Genomic DNA, 18,777 nt, shown 5'->3' with positions numbered 1-18,777 from the left:
AGCTGAAAGAGGAAAAGGCAAAGGGATGCAAGTTCCCACTTGCGGACCAGCCTAATCAGTCCACATCATCAGCCTGGCAGCCAAAATGACTTCATCACCCCTGGGGCATTGCTGACCTGCTTCCCCAGGGCCCCGAGGGGCCCAGCTCCCTGCAGATTCTTTGCAGCCTCTTCCTTTGCACCCCATGACAGCTGCTGCCAGCAACACAGCTGGGCCTTGGCTGCAATAACACTGGCAGCAGCCAAGCAAGGAGGACAAACTTTGCCTCCATTTGGATATTCCTTCCATTTGTCACCAGGAACTCATTTGCTACTCCTCTGTTTAAATATCTCAACTTTCAGGGTTTTTTTTTTAATTTGTTTTGTTTTAAATTTGTTTTGCAGCCACATAGCTCTACACTCCAGTTTTCCTTTCTTGCCTGTGCATAAACTTAGTGTACTATGTATCTTCTCCCACATACTTTTCAATACAAATTCAAATTCCCTACTGAAATTTGATTTATGGGTGGATTAGTGACAGGTAATTCTAGTTTCACTTTCCCTACTCTTTGACAAAACAAAGGTAAAGAAAAGGCACCACAGCTACTCAGAAATTTTCCTACCACAATCGAAGACACATTCTGTTTACACCTGACAGGAGGATTGATTTCCTTGCTGTCCTCGTTTTTCAGACCAGAGGGTGTTTCTGGTTGACAGTCAAGGAAATTAGAAGCACTTGAAATATGTGCAAATTCAGAATATCCTTGATTTGCTTGTCTGTTTGTCAGTACAATCAGATATGTTAAGAAGTTAGGATTATGGTTAGAAAACACACAATAAAATTGGTGTCTTGTTGTTTCACTTCATCTTCATATCAAGATTATCTAAGGCCCTGATCCTTATATCTGACTAGAAAATGCAGGATTCTGCAGAGGTCAAAACTGCTAAGCCAGGTCCTATGAAGGAGAATTTTTTTCTTGTTGCTCATGCATCAGACTCCAATGAAGGTTTAAGCTGGTTCTCTCCCACTGTTACTAACATAGGCCTTGGAATTAGAATTCATCTGACAATGTAGTGGCCAACAGCCAAGAGAGAGTAGATTCCAGCTCACTCCTCTGCCAGTCTACTGGCTCAGTAGTCCCCAAAGTAAAAAAGATTCATTTTTTTTAAAGTGTAAACTGAGCAGTTATAATTCTGAAGACACATACTGGGAGCCAGACAACATAAGCAGACGCCAATTTTGCAGTCACTTTTCAGTTCAGTAGTTACATTTTTGCCTGAAGTGACAGATGGAAGTTTGTCTACACACACAATGCTGCTTGAAATATTCTTATTGAATGCACAGGGTAATACATGTGAAACGTAGATATATTTCCACGTACACAAGCAGAAAGCCCACAAACACAGACAGCAATCTTGGCCTAACTGCCATCAAATAAGCTTTTGCAAATTACTTTGGCAGGTGGAGTAGGGTATAATTTTACCCAGGGTGCTAGTCTGTTGTTCTGTTAGTAAACAATTTTATTGCAGCAATGCCTGAGAACTAACTAAGAATTAGATGCAATTAAGATGGGCTCACTAAGCACAAAATAGTAAACTGGCTTGATTCCAAAAGAGTTTGACACATAAGCAGGTAAGGCTGACACACCAAGGAGGAAGGAGGAGAGAGGGGGCAGATCATTCCCAACTGAGCCCTCAGTGTACTCATCACACTGCTGAACTTTGTCATTTTGAGGTTTTGAGGGAATGAGGAAGGTCACATTTAACTCGCACCCCTCTTCCCTATTTCTTTTTTTTGCAGTGTACTCACGATATCTAGCCACTGGTGGACAGCTACGGCGACTTGTGTTCCCAAGGGTTTAGTTAATACAAGCACATCTCCTGGCACTGCATTGTCTGGCCTGAAAACAAAGAATTCATATATTAATTACATTGTGAGATTCACACACATTATTAGGAATAAATGCTGCTAATTATGTTTTCACAGACCTACGTGTCTTGTCGCACAGTAAAAAATTGACTAATTGCAGAATTAATCTTTGGGATTCATTGTCATAGGATATTATTAAGCAAAAACTGCAAACTTATTTTAAAGTGCTAATCCTTCTTTCTCAGAGCAGAACAATGCTTGCAGTCAGACACACAAAATTACATCTTTTCTTTCCATTTACTGGAGATACAAGGTAGGATAGGGAAAAAAAAATAACCTTTGTTACTTGGGGCATAAGATAATCATCACTAATATCACAAACAAATTCCTTTGTACAGTGTAACATGCCACAGCGGGATATTCAAAATCAGCTACTATTAAATGGACAGAATGCTGTAAACACAGCAATTTTGTAGTCTTCTACAGCCATTAACAGGATAATTGGGAGATGGTTTAAAAACGCATGCATAAATATGACAAAAATGTGTCCCTAAATAGTCCTCAATACCTTTAAAGGTTAGAAGCTTAACTCTCCTGTCAAAAGGAGAATAGGATCAAAAGATACTGGGGGGTGGGGAGAAGTAAGAGGACATCCTGTTTAAAAAAGCAAATATGTACAAAAGAGATGTGGCATCTGTTGAGTGCTAAGGACAAATGCAAGCAGGAGAAGGAGACAGATCACAAGATCACAACATGGTATTTAAAGGATTTTTCCTGTATCCCTTCAGACCAGTGCCTTTGATTGTTTGGCGATTTAACTTACATTATAAATTCATTAGGCTGACAGACTGTCGTGGCCACTCCTCCTAAAACAATCCAGGGATTTAACACTGTTTGGCCACCAGTAACAGATGTTCCTGCCTCTTCTGCTGCATCTTTGAAACCCTGGATAATTAGAGGCATCACTTTGTCTCTTTCCTAGAGATCAAAACAGAAGTCAGAGTTCCATACACAGCAGTGCTCGTCATTTCAAGACTGGTCCAGGGCTTTTAATCACTCAAGCCAAATGCCCTCATGGCAAATAGCTCACAACAGAAAAGTCAACCTTAGGAAGAGGTCAGCCTCCTAAAATTGCATGTTATCCCACAGAGCTACAGTTTTAGACCTCTTTGTAAAAGAGGTGAAGAGACATTCTTACATTGAAGAAACATTCTTCATATGAAAGTAAGGAAATCAGAGTTCTGGAAACTCAGAATTATCCTGCTGTTGTAAGCAGGTACAGTCACAGCAGTGCAGTGCAATAATGCAAAGTCAAATCAAGCCACATTTGGCCTCCACTAACTCGCAAAGTTTCAGCTTACTTCCTTTTAAGAATAAACATCTCTTTTTTGCTAGAGCAAAACAAACAAACATGCTGGTCACTTCCACAAACAAAAAGAAAAAAGGAAAAGAAAAGCAATCTATTTCAGTTTCTTCTGCTTCAGAGAGATGTTATGAAGTTGGCATAAGCAAATTGAAGTATCAGCCCAGACTGACACATGAATTGGTAATCAAATGCTGCCTTGGAGCAATATTGTCCTGAACTGACAGAAGCAGGGACCTCATTCTGGTGGAGATAAAGGTATTAGCAGCAGAAGATTACGATGACACAGAAAACTGAACTTTTAGCAAGTGACTCAGAATGTTTGCGAGACAAGACCCATAGTATGAACTGAGACATTCAATAAAACCATCTCTTCTTTAAAAGAGTTCAAACATGACAAGAAAACATGCTAAAGGTAAATACATTTTAAGCACGTTTAACTGTTTGGGTCTTCTTTCAAAAGCAAGTAAAAAAAAAAAGTCTTACCCTATCTGTCATTTTATTGCTGATTGCAAGGAGCATCAACATGTTGTCGCATTCTGTGACTCCCATGGCATAAAGGTCACTTAGGACATTGGCACACGCTATCCGTCCCTGAAAAAGACAAAAAAAAAAAAAAATCTGAAGGACTGTTTGTTCATGTTCAGCCAAACACCTGCCAGGAACAAAACTTCCAGCATGAGCTTGCACTCTGAGACAGCTGCTTATTCAGCAGGCATTCGACAGCATTAAGAAACCCAGCCAAAGATAAGGTGTGATCCATTTCATGCAATGTGCCCATCTAGAAGCGCAGCTATCTGTTCCCTGTACAGGTAAGAAAATAATTAATCCCAGCTGTCTTGGTCAATATACCCTTTTACTGACTACATAGGAATCCCACACTGAGTTTAGACTGGATGCTTAATTTGAGAGGCTGAAGTTAGACCTGACAAAGTCTAGCTTCGATAACAAGTTCAATTTACTTAATCTGATATGTTCCCATTAACTTTATTCCAGCACAAAACTGTACACACTGATAACTGCAGTATATAATTCACAATTGCTAGGCAGATAATCCAAAAAGCGTATATTGCTATACCTCTTCTGCATCACAATACGTAGAAGAGAGGGACCTTGATGAGAAAGACGTTTGTTCCTCTGGACTATCCTGGAGGCCATATCTACAGGCCTAGGTTTTTGGGGGAGTTCTTCCCAGATGATACAGCTGTGCTGTCAGCACATAGTCACGTTGGGGTGGGTTTTTTTCCTGTCAGGACATCAATAACAAGCTATCTGCATGCTGGGGTTATGGAGCTCAGGGCTCCCAGAAGCTGGCCTTGGCACCCTACTCCTTGTGAGGGAGACATGCTTGCTCTGTCACTTGTTCAAGTGACAAGATAAGGCTGAATTTTGCTACAGCACATACATTTTTACTGACTTTTATGTATGTGAACACATCCAGCAGCAAAAATTTGTCCAAGAAACCTGGCTGTCTGCTGAAGATTACTCTAAGAAGTCGTGAAGCTGACAGGACTGAAAAGGGATCCCTTGCATCATGTGAGCTTAGCTACTCTAATTCCAATAAATTAATGGATCCAAGTGAGGGTTTTTTGGTGTGTGGACCCAGCAGAGATGAGACATCAAGTTTCCTGATGAAGATGCAGAACTTTCTGATGTAGGCTGTGCCCTAAGAGATGGCAAGATAATTTCAAAATATAGCAATTCTGTTGTGTTACTCTGGAAGAACCCACACATTTTGTTAAAATTGTTTTAGGTTTACAGCTGCAGAACTGTAACCAACATCTGGTTTTATGATTTTCAATACGTGTTTTTCATAAAGTTCAGAGGCAACATTACTGTGACAAAAACCAACATGCTTATTTGACACAATTTGGACTACAGAACTATGCTTTAGCTGGAAGACAGATAGAGGAGCGCATTTAAACACATTTCTATCATCCCAAAAACCTTACAGTTTGATCACACATCCAGGATTTTTGTAAAAAAATAGTATTTTCAGGCAGTTACCTCACTTGGAGATGACATGAAATAACACCTTCAAATCATAATTAAATATAATCCATGTTTTCATAAATTCAAGAGCTTCCAGTGGCATCAGGGGAATCCCTTGCATTTCAAACAAGAACATGTTTTAATCATTTAATTCTTAAACTACTAACAGAAGAGTGAGTTGTGTACTGCATGGTTTGGTGATATTGGCTGTTAAATTACTAGATGTTTAAGAACACTAAAGCCTGCCATTTTCCTCTTCTGGAAGGAGACTATCAAACCATTCTCCTCTATCTTCAGTATTTACCGAGCAAACTGCTGGTTTATGCCCTCTTCGGAATGACAGATAAGTTATTAAAACCACACTGACAACAGCTCTCTGTTCTAGTAGTCAGAGGTCAGCCTAACACTGCTTTTGCCAACTGGCAAAACCACTACGGAAACAAATTCGGGGAGTGCAAGTCTCAAGCCTGAAGGAGCAGAGGGAACACACAAAGCACGTGAACACCAATACACACAACAGGATTCACAAACAGGAGTCAGCGTGACCGCTTGCTTAGTCCCCCGGAACACAAGTACCTATGTGCGATACTAAGAACTATTTACAAGGGCAAAGGATCAGACACCCATCCCCATTCCTGAGCGATGCTCTTCTTCAAAGAGCACCAAAAAGGTCCCTGGAATGAAGAGGGAAGGAAGTCAGTCTCAAACCAGCCATTTTCTAGCTGCTGTACTCAAAAAGGTGTCTCCACAGTGCCACAAGAAGCCAGTACCAGTCCTCTCACCAGCAGCTTGATACCTATTATGAAAACTATTTTCAATTGCTTATAACTTTTCCAACATGAAACCATTTAAGCAGAAAAGTCCAATGCTGGAGACAGAATTTACAGGTGTACATCCCAGTGACACTTCGCACAACATGGATTGAGTGTTTTCAAGAACAAAGCCAAAGAGAAAAGGGGAAAAGGGTTTTTTGCATATAACTGCAGAACTTCATTTTAAAATAAGCAGTGACAGAGTGAGAAGGCTCTTTTCCGAAGCAGAAATCTGAAGCTCAGCTGAGCCCACACACAGTTTAACCTTCCTGAGCCATTTCTTAATCCCTTATGTTGCAGCACCCTGCTTGGAGTTCATTTGCACTTTTGGCTTTCTCTGCTTGCTTCCTCTCCCCCCCAGGTAGGAAGAGAGATCAGATAAGAAGCTTGCAGGTAGACACTGTTCACAGAGAAAGGAAGAGACTCTGAATCAGGCAACACTCATCCAAAAACACACTAGAATTGACTGGGTAAGGGGACAGAGCAGAAGAGAAACAAGCGGAGCATGTACTACATGGAGAGTGAGATCTGAGTAGAGGATCCAGCAGCTCGAACCCAGCTGAAAAATCACTGCAGGTATCAGCAAGGCGGCTTGTGACAGAATCCCTGTTCTTGGTTAGCTTTTTAAAAAGAAATACACTTCTGTAAAAAGATTAGGAAGTGGCAAGCCACCACATTAAAATGAATGCTGACAAGAATGAAAAGTGAAAGCCCTGAGAGTCAGAAAACACCAAAGTTACAGCTGCTGGTGCATGTCGATCACAGTACAGACTGTAACTACCATGCAACCACTAAAGATGGACTAAGGCCAAATTTACATTCCACTCCTGCCACACTGGTCTAAGTCTCATCTGGGCACGGGCTCATCTATCCAGTCCTGTGGCATCTCGACCCCCTTGTATCTCCAAACAAAACAATCTTCCCCCTTCACCACAGCCCTCTCACACTGTCCCTCACAAGTTTTTGTTACAAGGTGAGAAAAGAGAGTTTGTCAGTTAATGAACTTGAACACAGCCCTCCAACAACGCTTATATACACCTTTTTTTTTTCCTCTGGTCCCTGACAAGTTCCCACATGATATTAAAGCATGCCACTTGAATCAAATTTCTCAGGAGAGCTCAACAACTCTGTACACTAGAGGCCAGCCTGAGATCTTGGCTGCTCCGTTTGCAGAAAGAGAGCTCTTTTGAGACAGAAATAAAAGGAGCTATGCTTGCATATGTGCATACATCACCTGGTCAAAAAAAGTCACTCCTAGTCTCAAACTGCACATCCAAAACCTACCTGACAGATCTTACAGAACAAATAACGAACTAACAGCAGCAAATAAAGGAGTCACGTTCAAATCACTGGAAACATGAACTCTAGTATTTCTTAACTTTCATTAACTTGCATTTAACAAACACCTCCTGCGAATTCCTTACAGCTTTACTAAGTTCTTTTTTAAAATTCAGTTATTTCCTCAAGTCAATACTGATCACCATCACATAACACCAGAGGCATTTCTACTGAGATGGACTAAATGAAATACAGCCACGAAAACAAGCAAAGTCAAAGCAGATGCAACTTCCAACAGAAATCATTTCAACTTAGCCATCTGTAAACAGAGGTAGTATGACAGGAAAACTGTTGTTCACAAAGCACTCTGTTGCCAGGTGCTATTGCCAACTCGTATCATTTAGGCACTTCCAGTTCTAACATGTTACCTGGTTATTTCAGAACCTCAAAAAAGGCAAATTACAATGTGGTCCTGCTCATAAGTGGAGCTTACTGTCTGCTGTTGCATAGACGGCTCATTTTCCTCCCTTTTGGGCTTTTCGAGCCAAATCCCACAGAACAGATGGAGGGAAATTTGAATTAAAGGTGGCAGTTCGCCCAACTTTCACCTATAGAAAGCAGCATTGCAGCATTCCTGGCTGGTATGGAAAAGATTATAAGATGAAACTATGCCTTTCCCTCTTCACATGTATTTAGGAAGGGCTCTGAATGAAGTTAATCAAACAATTAGTACTGCACATCTAGAAAAAACAGCCAAAATTGCCATCAGATTGGTGAGATGCATAAATCAAATCAGCAACATAGCTATCAATTAAGTTTAGCCAGCTTACCATCATATAAGGATCATCCACAATAGGATAAATATAATCTGTCGTCTGGACCAACGACAAACCTCCATGTCTTAATGGAATAACGCAAGTGTCCATCCCAATTCCTGCAAAGACACAAATCCAGTGAGGTAACTATAACCTTAATTATCTGTTGCTCTTAACGAGAGAACTTAAAAGACATGTATGTAAAATACAACTCACAATACCGCCTAAACAGACGTGGCAAATTCCTTCCTTAGAGAAGGCATGTAGCACAAATAAGAGGAAAACCAAGCAAAGCATGAGAACTCCTGACTGGGCAGAAGTGTAAATGGCTGAAACAAGAACTAAACTACAATGTTCTACAGTTTGTTGCAGCATAATAATAACGCATTGCTTTCAAAAACATCTGTGCTTTCATGTATGTACATTTAAAATTAAGAGCAACTATATGAATTGATATTGTTGAAAGCAAATAGGTTTTCCTGTCTTTCCCATCTCAACCAAGACGTAGCAACAGTTTTAACAGGACATAGCCTCTCATAAAGGGCATTTCCTTACTTCAAGAGGAACAAAAACCACCAGAAGTCACAGCCTAAGCCCTTGGTGAAAAATTATTCACCCACTTGGAGCTTTTGCAACTGTGTTAACCTTGCCTTACTTCTGTGAGTCTAAAAGGAGGCGAGACGATTTGCTAGACAGGGAAATTCCTTTGAGAAAACCACACCACAACACAGTGGCACTGGATATTTCAAACAGAATAAGCAATATTAAAACCTCCAGGCATTTTCTGGGATGCAAGAGCCCACACAAAAGCCACAGGCCACAAATCACAACATGTTAACTGAGCCGCGCTCCCTGTTGATAACCTTGTGCCTTGTGGCAATGGCAGGGAGCTTACCTCCTTCCTGGGCTGGCAGCGAGCTGCCTGAAATTAGTCTGCATAACTCTCGTGGCAAGAGTCTTCAAACTGCCACTTTTCAGGGAGCAGATGCTGCACAGTGACTTTTCCCCATTTATTAATGAAACATGCTACCGAGCAAGAGCTACAAGCCAGTATTTGGCAGTGTCCTGTACAGGGAGGGAGGGAGCTACTACCCCCTGAGGTCCTCCTGAGGGCACAGAGCAGGTCTGCCAGGCAGTAGGTATAACAGGTGGAGAGGATCTTGCCTCTCCTGCCTACTGAGGCAGAAGATGTCACCTTAGAAGAGAAGAGTAACAGACAGAAGCTCACAAGCAGTGACTTAGGGCTGCTCATCCTTTGCAGAAGCTACCAAGTCACTGTGTATGATGTCCAATATCTCCAGGGAACTGCATATAAGCAGCTAGAGAGAAGCGGCTCATGTATCCAGGCTGGTTTGCCCTCATTTCACCTATTCATGCCATAACGCTGCAAGACTGACCTCACTTGAGCAGTTTTCCACAACTTCAGCAAAAGTGCTGCTTGACAGACAGGTCAAGGGGCCACCATGGTCCTTTTCAGGCTATGTTTCTGTTCCACCAAAAAAAGACTGCCTAAATAAAAGAATCTGCTCAGGGAGGTGACTGACAAAAGTGATTTCAAGGTCCATAACAGCTCTGAAAATTAAAATCAAAGTTGCAGTTTCTTATGGGTATATTCACAGCCATATTTAAAATTGCTCTGGATAACATCACTTGCAGAACTAGAAAGGAGTGAGATTGAGCCTCCTATTGGCAATTTCCCTCCTGACTGCACCTCAAAAACCTAGTGCATATACACAGGCTGTAAAGTTAAGCACAAGGTATCAGAGGCAAATAACACCAAGCTTACCCAAAGACATATTTGTTAAAGGGATACTCACCATAAGAGCACATTTTTAAGAGACCTCAACCCTCTACTTTCTGTTACTAACAGATTTCCTGTTACATAATATCATACCTGCATATTGATGGCATTAGTCTACTTGTTTACTTTTTCATATAGCTGGAGAAGAAAAATCTATTAGCAGTTCCATTACTGTTTAGAGCCTGTAAGTTTATAAGAGAAAAAAAGAACAACAGCTGGATAATTAAATCTAAACCAAACTATTACTGACTTTAGAAATCGGACAAACTGAAATGCTGTTGTGAATACCTTCTTTAATTTAGGAAAAAAACCATATAACTAGCAATTTGGGGATGAAAGAAGCTGGAAGTGTCCTTCATTAGGGAATATTAAATTATAGTGCCACCCCAGCTCTACACACAATTGCTGCTTGGATATTTCATACAAAGCTTGCCATTGTTTAAGCAAGAACATGGGGTCCTTACTAATCTCTCACTGAATTCAATCTCTACCAGAACAATGGGTTGCAACCTGTTAGCCTGCTAATAGACAATTAGCAGTGTTAAAATAATTTTTAAAAAGGTTATTGGACACTAAATTGGTACTTAAATAACTTCAGAATAAACACTACATTGATATTACTACATTGAATTAAAAAAAATCCGTTTTGTGCTGCAAAGCAGAGATTGAATATGGCTGAGTACATAGACAAACATAATTAAATGTGCCATTATACATATTATCTACACAAATTTATCTGTATCACTATTAGGTACAGCAACTGGTATCAAAATACCTACGGTCACCCTGTTCACCATGTAGGTGGCTCGCGCAGGTTGATTTCCCTTACTGCTTGCATCATTGTGCAAATACCAAAGAGAAAGTGAAGCTGGGAAGAATACAGAAGTCTTGGAAAGAGCCTTTTCTAGGCAGCTTCTACAGGTGAACAAAACAGAGCAGAGAACAACGAAAGGACAGAAAGGAAAAACAGCTCTGTAACAATTTGCTCCCAGGCTCAGCTGAAGCAAGAACGTTTTCTCTTGGTCACTTTCTCAGACCCAGGAACAGAGGGGAGAGGAACTTCATCTGTGAGTCACCTAATTCCACAAAAAGTGATTGCACTTGTTGCATAACTGTCCAAAGGCAATGTACTAATATTAAAGTCCAGAAATTAATCAATAGAACTTCAGTCTGCAAAGCCTCTACTGGGGAAAAGGAGGAGACTAGCTCCTAAAGCATGTGCCTATCATGATGGCCATTCCTGACCATTTTTTCCTTGTAGTTGAGTGCACTGCAGGATATTAAATAATTAAAATAATATTATTGTATCCCAGATGCCAACAAATGACAATGTGAGAGTCATTCTTCAGATTTCTGTGCATACATTACACAACATACAATCCACAAACTGATTAAACAAACTGCAAATGAGATCATGTCACTAAGCACACCCAAGAGAAGGATCACATGTGTCTAGATGAGCAACTACTTACCCAACCTGGGCATAACTGCCCCCAGGAACTGTTCATCTTCCTGAAAATGGTTTTCTTGTAGAGATTCGAGCAGTTTCTGCAAGACATCCTGAGGCACTTTGCAGCCTGTGCCTTTCAGTTCAGTGAATCGGGTCAGACGGAAGCTGTGGTCCAGTTCATAACTTTCTGGGTTAAACGTCTCCCGAACAGACATGGTTCTCTTGCACAGACTGCTGGCCTTTCCCACCCCAGAGCAATGGTACCAGTTTCACTGCTGATCAGTCTAATTAAAAAAAAAAAAAAAGGGGGGAATGTTAGAAAATCCTACAACTTGCAAGACAACAGGTTTTCCACACAGAGCAAGTTAAAAAGAAAGAGAAAGCACTCAACATCACCTTTCACTTGTTAAGACAGGTGGGCACATTTTTTGCACATGCCCCATTTTTTTAAGACTACAAAGAAGCGACTCCTCTTCCTACCTTCCAACATTTAAAACTATAACCCAGCCAAATTAGAGAATGACTTTGTTTTCCAGCTATGCTGCATAAGTTTTTCATTTAAAAAAAAAAAAAAAAAAAAAAGAATAATCTAATGCACCAACCTCATTTAACACAGAGGTAATGAAAGAAGTAATAGTTCCCAGGGCACTGAGGCCAATTTCCAAGAGGCAACCTGGGCCCTGATCCTGCAACACGCTCAGCAGAGACATCTGTTTGTACTCAGCTCAGTGCATGGTCATGATTTTAGCCATTAACATATTAATCTCAAAAATAAGATGCTTTTCAAATAATTGCTCTGCTTCGGTTCTGATGTAAGAAGCTGAAACTCCATAATACACCTGTTCTCCTTGGGGGAAAACGCACGCCCGGTGTTCTGTTAGTACAGGTAACAGGAGAACAAAGAGGCCACACTTAAGCAGACTGGTTTACCTCCAAACATGCCAGTTTACCTCTTAGTATGTTCACAGACAAAAATGTTGAAAAGTTTCTTGCCTCTCGAGCCCTTTTTTAGTCAACTAACAATACTGAGAATACAGAGAATTGTCCGTTAAAATGGTAATGTAAAAAGACACTGATGCAACTCATTTAATAAAATTCTTAACAATGCACATCTAATTTTAGAACGTTTTTCCACTCTGACTCATATACACCACACTCCAAAACTAATAAAAGGCCTGAGACACTGCGTTCTAAACAGGAACGGCTGTGATAAAACGCAATTCATCCTTCTCAGAGAAGAAGTTTTCAGGAATTACTAAAAACGACCTATCTGTGGTAGTTTCTTAGAAAGCAAGGATCCTGCCTAACAACAAGAACAGAGTTCAGCAGCACCACTGACAAAATCTGATGCTGATGGTCACGTTGTTATGAGGTTAAGCTGAAAAGCAAAGAAGAAAAAGAATACAAGTGACTGGTATTCACCAAGTCCAGTAGCATTAAATGGAAGAAATTGTAAATCCAGACTGTGCAACTGATCTCCCCTATACAGCACTGATTAACAAGTACGTCCATTCCATAAACTTTAAATTCTACTCATTCACTGAATATACTGTGTAGGAACTGAAGTTTTAAGCTCCCTACAAACTTCTGATGTGGAGCCCAACTCCCCTTTACGACGCTTTCCCTCCTTCTCCGGGAGGCGTGGCGCTTATTTAAACCGAATCTTCCAAAGCCCAGGCATGGGCAGGAATCCAAACTCCAGTTACAAGAACGTGTCTTGGATGAGCAATGAATCCAGTCCGTAGCTGTTGTCTCCCAGTGCAAGACACTAAGGACTTGCAATCAAAATAAATAAATAAGAGATAGTGTCTGGAACACAACCTGTCAACAGAAATGGGAAACAAAAGCTTCTCAAGGAGGGGGATTTTTGTTGTTTCTTTATTTTTTAACGCTTCTTTCTAATTAATTCCAGAGGTTTATAAAAAGCAGCTTGCCCCCCAAAGGAAACATTTTTCCTTCCTCCAACTAGTAATTGTAATATGCTTAGCACCCCCTACCTACTTATATAGGAAGAGATTCAGAGGCCACAGCCCGCCAGGAACTTTTTTACAGCCTTGAGGACTGTAAATAGACACAGTAAATTAAGTTCCCCACTCTGAAAACAAATACTGAAACAAACAAGACGATCTTCTTCAATGGAAAACATCCACTGTGTAAGAACACAATAATTCTTTAACGAAGATCAGAATAAAGCTGCATGCAACTATGCATTTTGCAGACTGCCATGGGAGCAACCTTGCAAGGCCAAGTTTCTTGTGACTGCTGGCAGTCCATGCAGGCGTGCAATCTGAGCGTCAAGCAGTACAGGAAAACACCTCGCAACCCAGATGTTTCTTACTTTAAAAGAGCGGCATAATAAATATTAAAAATCTAAAGTTTAACCCTTGCCTCCCTAAAGAGCAAAGAGAGGACAGCACAGGAGCAAAGAGGGGAGGGCGAGGAAGAATCAGAGCCCAGTACCTACCCAAAGCAAACCCCAGAGCAGTTAACACCAACCCAACCGCCCTAGCCTGACCAGGTGAAGAACCGCAACCACCACTTATCCAAGGAGAGCGGCGAGCAGCGCTGCAGAGAGACATGGCTCCGGGACACCTTAAATTTCCAGCCGCTGCCTTTAAAGGCGAGCCAGGGCCTTCACTGCTGCTCTTTGTGCAGCCGGAGAGCAGGAGGAGGAGGCGGGGAGGGACGAAGAGCAGCCCGGCAGAGCTGCCGCGCACCCAGCAACCCCGCGGGCCTCACACCGGAGGGGTGAACCCGGTGTGGCGGGGGTGGCTCAGACAGGGGTAAGCGCCCCCCACGCACCCCAAACCCCCCCGGGCGGGCGCGGGGCGCACGTGCGTGCAGGTGAGATGCCGGGGGGCGGGGTTAACCCCTTGTAACCCCTTGCATGGGGTTGGGGAGGGGGGAGGGTTTGCAGGCGGCGGCGGCACGAGCGCGCGCCCTGGGGCCGGTGGAACGTTGGGCGCGCGCTCCGTGAGGTGAATGAGTGGGGGGGTGGGGGGGGAAAGAAGGAGGGAAAAAGCGAAAAAAAAATATGTCGGCGGGCGAAAAATTTAACCCGTCCGTTGCCAGCGCTGTTCGATTATTTTTTTTTTTTAAAGCGGCCGCAGTGACGGCGCGGTGCGCCGCACCCCCACCCCCTCCTTCCCGCTTCCCCCGCCCTTCCCCCGGGGCCGGGCTGAGGGAGGGCGGCGCGGCCCGGGGCCAGGCGGGCAGCCCGCGCCCCGGCGGCACCGCGCCGCCCCCCGCACCCGGCCCGGCGTAACGGCGGAGGCGAATTCCCCTTTAAATCTCCCCGCCTTGCACCCCCACCCCCCCCTCCTCCTCCTCTCCTCCTCCCTCCTCAGGTCTCCCTCTTACCGGCTCGCCTCCTCGCCCTCCGCCTCCTCCCGCGAACGGGACTCCCAGCCCAGTCCCACAATGCACCGGGCGCGCCGGGCTCCCTCAGCGCCGCCTGAATAGAAATGCAGCAGCCGCCGCCGGGCACGGGGGGGTTAAACCACCCCCCCAAACCCAAACCCCGGCACCACACACACCCCTCCCACCTCCCCGTGCGCCTCGCCTCGCGCCGTGCTCCCCGCCCCCTCTGCCCCCGCCCCCCCCCCCCGGCGCGCTCCCGAGCGGGCGCGCTCAGGCGGTGACGCGCACGCCGTTTCAAGCTGTTTCAAGCTGCGCGCTGTGTCCGTGCACGCGTGGGCTGGGGTGGGGTTGCACCCCCGTGTGCAACACGCCACGCGAAAACGGGGGTGCAGCCTCTTGGGGTGTCCCTGCTGCACGGGGCGGCCACGCAACGCCCCTCCACCGGTGCTGGGTGGGTTGCACCGCGCTGCAGATGGATGCGGGGGGGGGAAATATCCCGCTTTCTGGGGCGCACGCCAGTAGCGGGGTGCAAACGCAAGGTCAGTGCAGTGGATGCGGGGATGGACAACGGTTTGTTTCCTCAAAACTCCACGAAATTCATTGCTCCGACGTGTTGTCCTTGAATCGGTAAAATGTTGTGTTTGAGAGCATTTTGTGGGGGAAATGCTGCAGCTGAGGAGACAACGATGAGAGACAACAGGCACAGATGTTAAGAGGATGGACCAGGCTCCCTCGAGTGGTGCCCAACAAGAGGATGAGGAGCAGTGGGCACAGGCTGAAGCACAGGAGGTTCCATCTGAATATGAGGAGAAACATCTTTACTTTGAGGTGCCAGAGCCCTGGACCAGGCTGCTCAGAGAGGTTGTGGAGTCTCCTTCTCTGGAGACATTCAAACCCACCTGGACACATTCCTGTGTGATCTGCTCTGGTGAACCTGCTTTAGTAAGTGGGTTGAACCGGATGATCTCCAGAGGTCCCTTTCAACCCCAACCATTCTGTGATTCTGTGCTCTTCAGGGTCCTCCACCTGGGTAATTTTTTACCCAGAAACTGGCTGAAAAGTCTCATTTGATCAATGTTACACCCAAAAGCTGGGCAAGAAAGAATCTGAGGGGGGTCAGGTACACTTGACGATGGGCAAATTTCATAGATCATAGAATGTCCTGAGTTGGAAGGGACCCACAAAAATCATCGAGTCCAACTCCTGTCCCTGCATAGGACAATCCTAAAATCCATACCATGAGTCTGAGGGCATTGTTCAATCACTTCTGGGATATTTGGACAACATTAATTTTTCTCTGGATGCAGAGCTGAGGTTGTGGCCTCAGGAAGCCAGAGGAGCCCTCAGGTGTCATCTCAATGGTCTCTGTGCATCCAGGATATTGGTTCTTGTCCAAGAGTATTTGCCTAAGTCAACCCTTTTCCATCACTGATTTGCAAAACATCCGTTTTTTTCTTACACGTTTCATATGTAAATCACTGGAATCTAGCATATCTTTAACAAGCCTGATTTCCAGTGACTTCTCAGTTCATTTTACTGTCTAAAAGTGTTTTCTTTGCTTCTAAAGCCCCCTTTCCCAACCAATTAAAGCCAAAAATCAAATTATTCTCACTTAAACCTTGTCTTGCTTTACATGCAAGGCAAGTTTTCCCCAGAAAGGAGGGGATTTTAGTGTTATGGATAGCATAGGGCTCTGTTTCACATTGCCAAATAGATAAAAAAAATTATGCTGCTTGTAATTTGCAATTAAGTGCCTGATTAAGTAATTGCCTGTGAAATCACAGACTGCCTGTTGTGCCACCGTCTTTGAAACAGTCCTGCCTAAAAACAAGCAGAAAGAGAAGAAATTAAGGTGTTGCTTTTTGTGCCTGATTTTAATTACAATTTTAATCTCGAGTGAATGTAGTGCCCCCCGGACTGTGGTGCAGAGGACCAGAGGTGCACAGGAGCTCCTGGTGCTGAGCATCTTTAGGAAGTCACTAATTTTATTTGCATAATTAATTGATTTTCAGGCTCCTCCATGTTGCTCGCCTGATGCACTTCAAGCTCGACCCACAGAAGTTGTTTCTCTGGGAGCAGCCGTGATGCGTTTGACCGATGGTTTGGATGGGGAGATGAATCAAGGACACATCGCCCACACTCCTGACCTGAACTTGAACTTTTCTTCCTTCTTCCTCTCAGAGGGAAAAGGGGTGGAAAATCTTGGGATCTTCTGCTTCCCATCGATCCGAGCTGATTTGCTGAGTGTTGGCTTCCTATCATGTCAGTGTGCTCCTGGATAGATGATTTCAACCTGAAGAAAAAAACACTCGTAAGTGTCTTGAGAGGTGGTAATTGGATGCTCGATGCTCAGGCCTAACGTTTCTCCAGCATTTGGCCATCTCCTCTCTTGCCAACACCTCATTTAAAAGAAAAAATAATCATGACACATAAGGAGAACCATGAGATAAAAGAAAAAGTGGATGTTGCTGCTTTTTAAGCCCTGATTTAGTTTTTTCCTTTCTGATTTATTTGAGGGGAAAGGGAACTGAATCATATTTTCATCTTTCTTTCCACAGCCATGAGGGCTAGACACTTATTTCTTTAACAAAGGGGGAAAAACCACAATAAATTAAGATGCCCAGGTGGTAGCATGACTGAAAGAAATCCCGAATTCATGGAAATATGTGCCAAGGTGGTGAGGTCTGGTGATGCTGCCCCGTGTTACGTGCAGGAGTGGGAGGGAGGTACCTGTCCTGCAGGTGCTGTGCTGGGGGCTGCCCCTGTCCCTTCCCATGGTTTCTGGGCCTGGGATGGTCACATCTGAAGACAGAGATGTGGGAAAAGGTCTCCAGGAAGGAAAACACACGCAGGGATATCCCTGCAGCCCATTAGAACCGATATAGATGTGACCCTATAGAGCTGAAACTAAACAGGACCGGGGTATGGAGCTGGGCACTGTGCATAATTGACTGCACTGGTTAATTAAAACCATGCTTCTTGGCAGGGGTGATGGTGGAGCACCTTCTGAAGCTTCAGGTGGCTGTTGCTGCGTCCCCAAACTTCTGCTGGGACCCCACGGCTGAAACAGCTGCTGGAGGACACGTGGGATCAGAATGGGAATCCTGTGTATCATCCTTTTGGTGCAAGATCATAAGGAAAACCTCTGCTGTCTGGGTGCAAAATCTCGAGCAGAAATTCCGTGATCTGGAATCATTTGGTCCTGTGCAATGAGAATGATCTGCTCTGCACACATTAGTGCAAAAAGACAAGAAAATAGAACCCTCCACGCTTCAGCCCCTGGGTGCTGCCCAATCTCAGTCACATCAAAGCTGGCTGCCTCCTGTGCTGACACAAGGATGCAACAGATGTCCTGAACATTGTCAGGTGCAGGGCCTGCATTTCTTTACTTGTCTTCCCTTGGATGACTCAGAGTATGGATTATTAGCAGCTCATATTTCTTTGGCCAAAGTGCTATGTTGTGGATATGTCCAGGTTAAATCTAAGCAATATTTCTGATCTGTGTAGGCTTCTGACTTGGTTCTGCATCTTTGGCGTTTACAAAATGATCAGCATTTGAACTTTCCCCATTCTGTTTCTTAAATGTCAGCAGAAACTTTATTTTTTTTTAAATAAAACAATGCAGCCTCCCCCTGCAATGTTTGTAACCAAGGCACTGTGGCATTACAAAAGCATGAGAAAATATTGCCTATTAAAACCAGGGTAAGAAATGACAGTGAAAGTGACTTTTGTTTTTCCTCATTGCAGAATTCACAATGAAGGGGCTGGTAAAATGGGACCAGCTGGTTCAGCCCTACTTGTGCTGAGTACTAGGTTTCATGCACTGAAACTGCTTCCACCGGCATGTCGTCATGTGCCTTCGATATGAAAACTTTAATTTTAGAGTGAGAAATTAATTTCTCTTGTTGTAAAACACATCTTACAGCCTCACTTTTCCCCCACCTCTCCCTGTTTTGACAAAGCTAAGTTTGTGCTATCATCAGCTTTCCTTGACTCATTTTTCTCTGTTTCCTGCATCTCATTAATACACAAGTGGTATTAAATAATAATGATGCCAA

The 18,777-nt window shown here is 43.7% G+C and overlaps 1 protein-coding gene and 1 long non-coding RNA gene across 3 annotated transcripts in view; one reads left to right on the top strand and one right to left on the bottom strand.

Moving 5' to 3' along the window:
- Positions 1–14,860, bottom strand: part of SEPHS1 (selenophosphate synthetase 1) — a 24,362-nt gene extending 9,502 nt beyond the window's left edge. Inside the window, exons 1-6 of one of the 2 annotated variants that reach the window (XM_065849951.2) lie at positions 14,720–14,860; positions 11,382–11,643; positions 8,124–8,227; positions 3,698–3,805; positions 2,672–2,826; positions 1,789–1,879 (exon numbers count right to left, since the gene is read on the bottom strand). In XM_065849951.2, the coding sequence (XP_065706023.1) occupies positions 1,789–1,879; positions 2,672–2,826; positions 3,698–3,805; positions 8,124–8,227; positions 11,382–11,574 (651 nt within the window). In that variant the 5' untranslated portion in view covers positions 11,575–11,643; positions 14,720–14,860. Of the gene's footprint in view, positions 1–1,788; positions 1,880–2,671; positions 2,827–3,697; positions 3,806–8,123; positions 8,228–11,381; positions 11,644–13,823; positions 13,968–14,719 lie in introns of those variants that run through there. The other variant, XM_065849959.2, reaches the window with a different exon arrangement.
- On the top strand, positions 14,000–18,777 carry LOC136108299 (uncharacterized). Its single transcript, XR_010652381.2, has 3 exons — positions 14,000–14,203; positions 16,732–17,030; positions 17,706–18,777. It is a non-coding gene; the product is annotated as an uncharacterized lncRNA (long non-coding RNA).

Source organism: Patagioenas fasciata, chromosome 1, assembly GCF_037038585.1.
Source record: "Patagioenas fasciata isolate bPatFas1 chromosome 1, bPatFas1.hap1, whole genome shotgun sequence".
NCBI classification, from domain to species: Eukaryota; Metazoa; Chordata; class Aves; order Columbiformes; family Columbidae; genus Patagioenas; species Patagioenas fasciata.
This window is presented reverse-complemented; position numbering and strand designations above follow the sequence as displayed.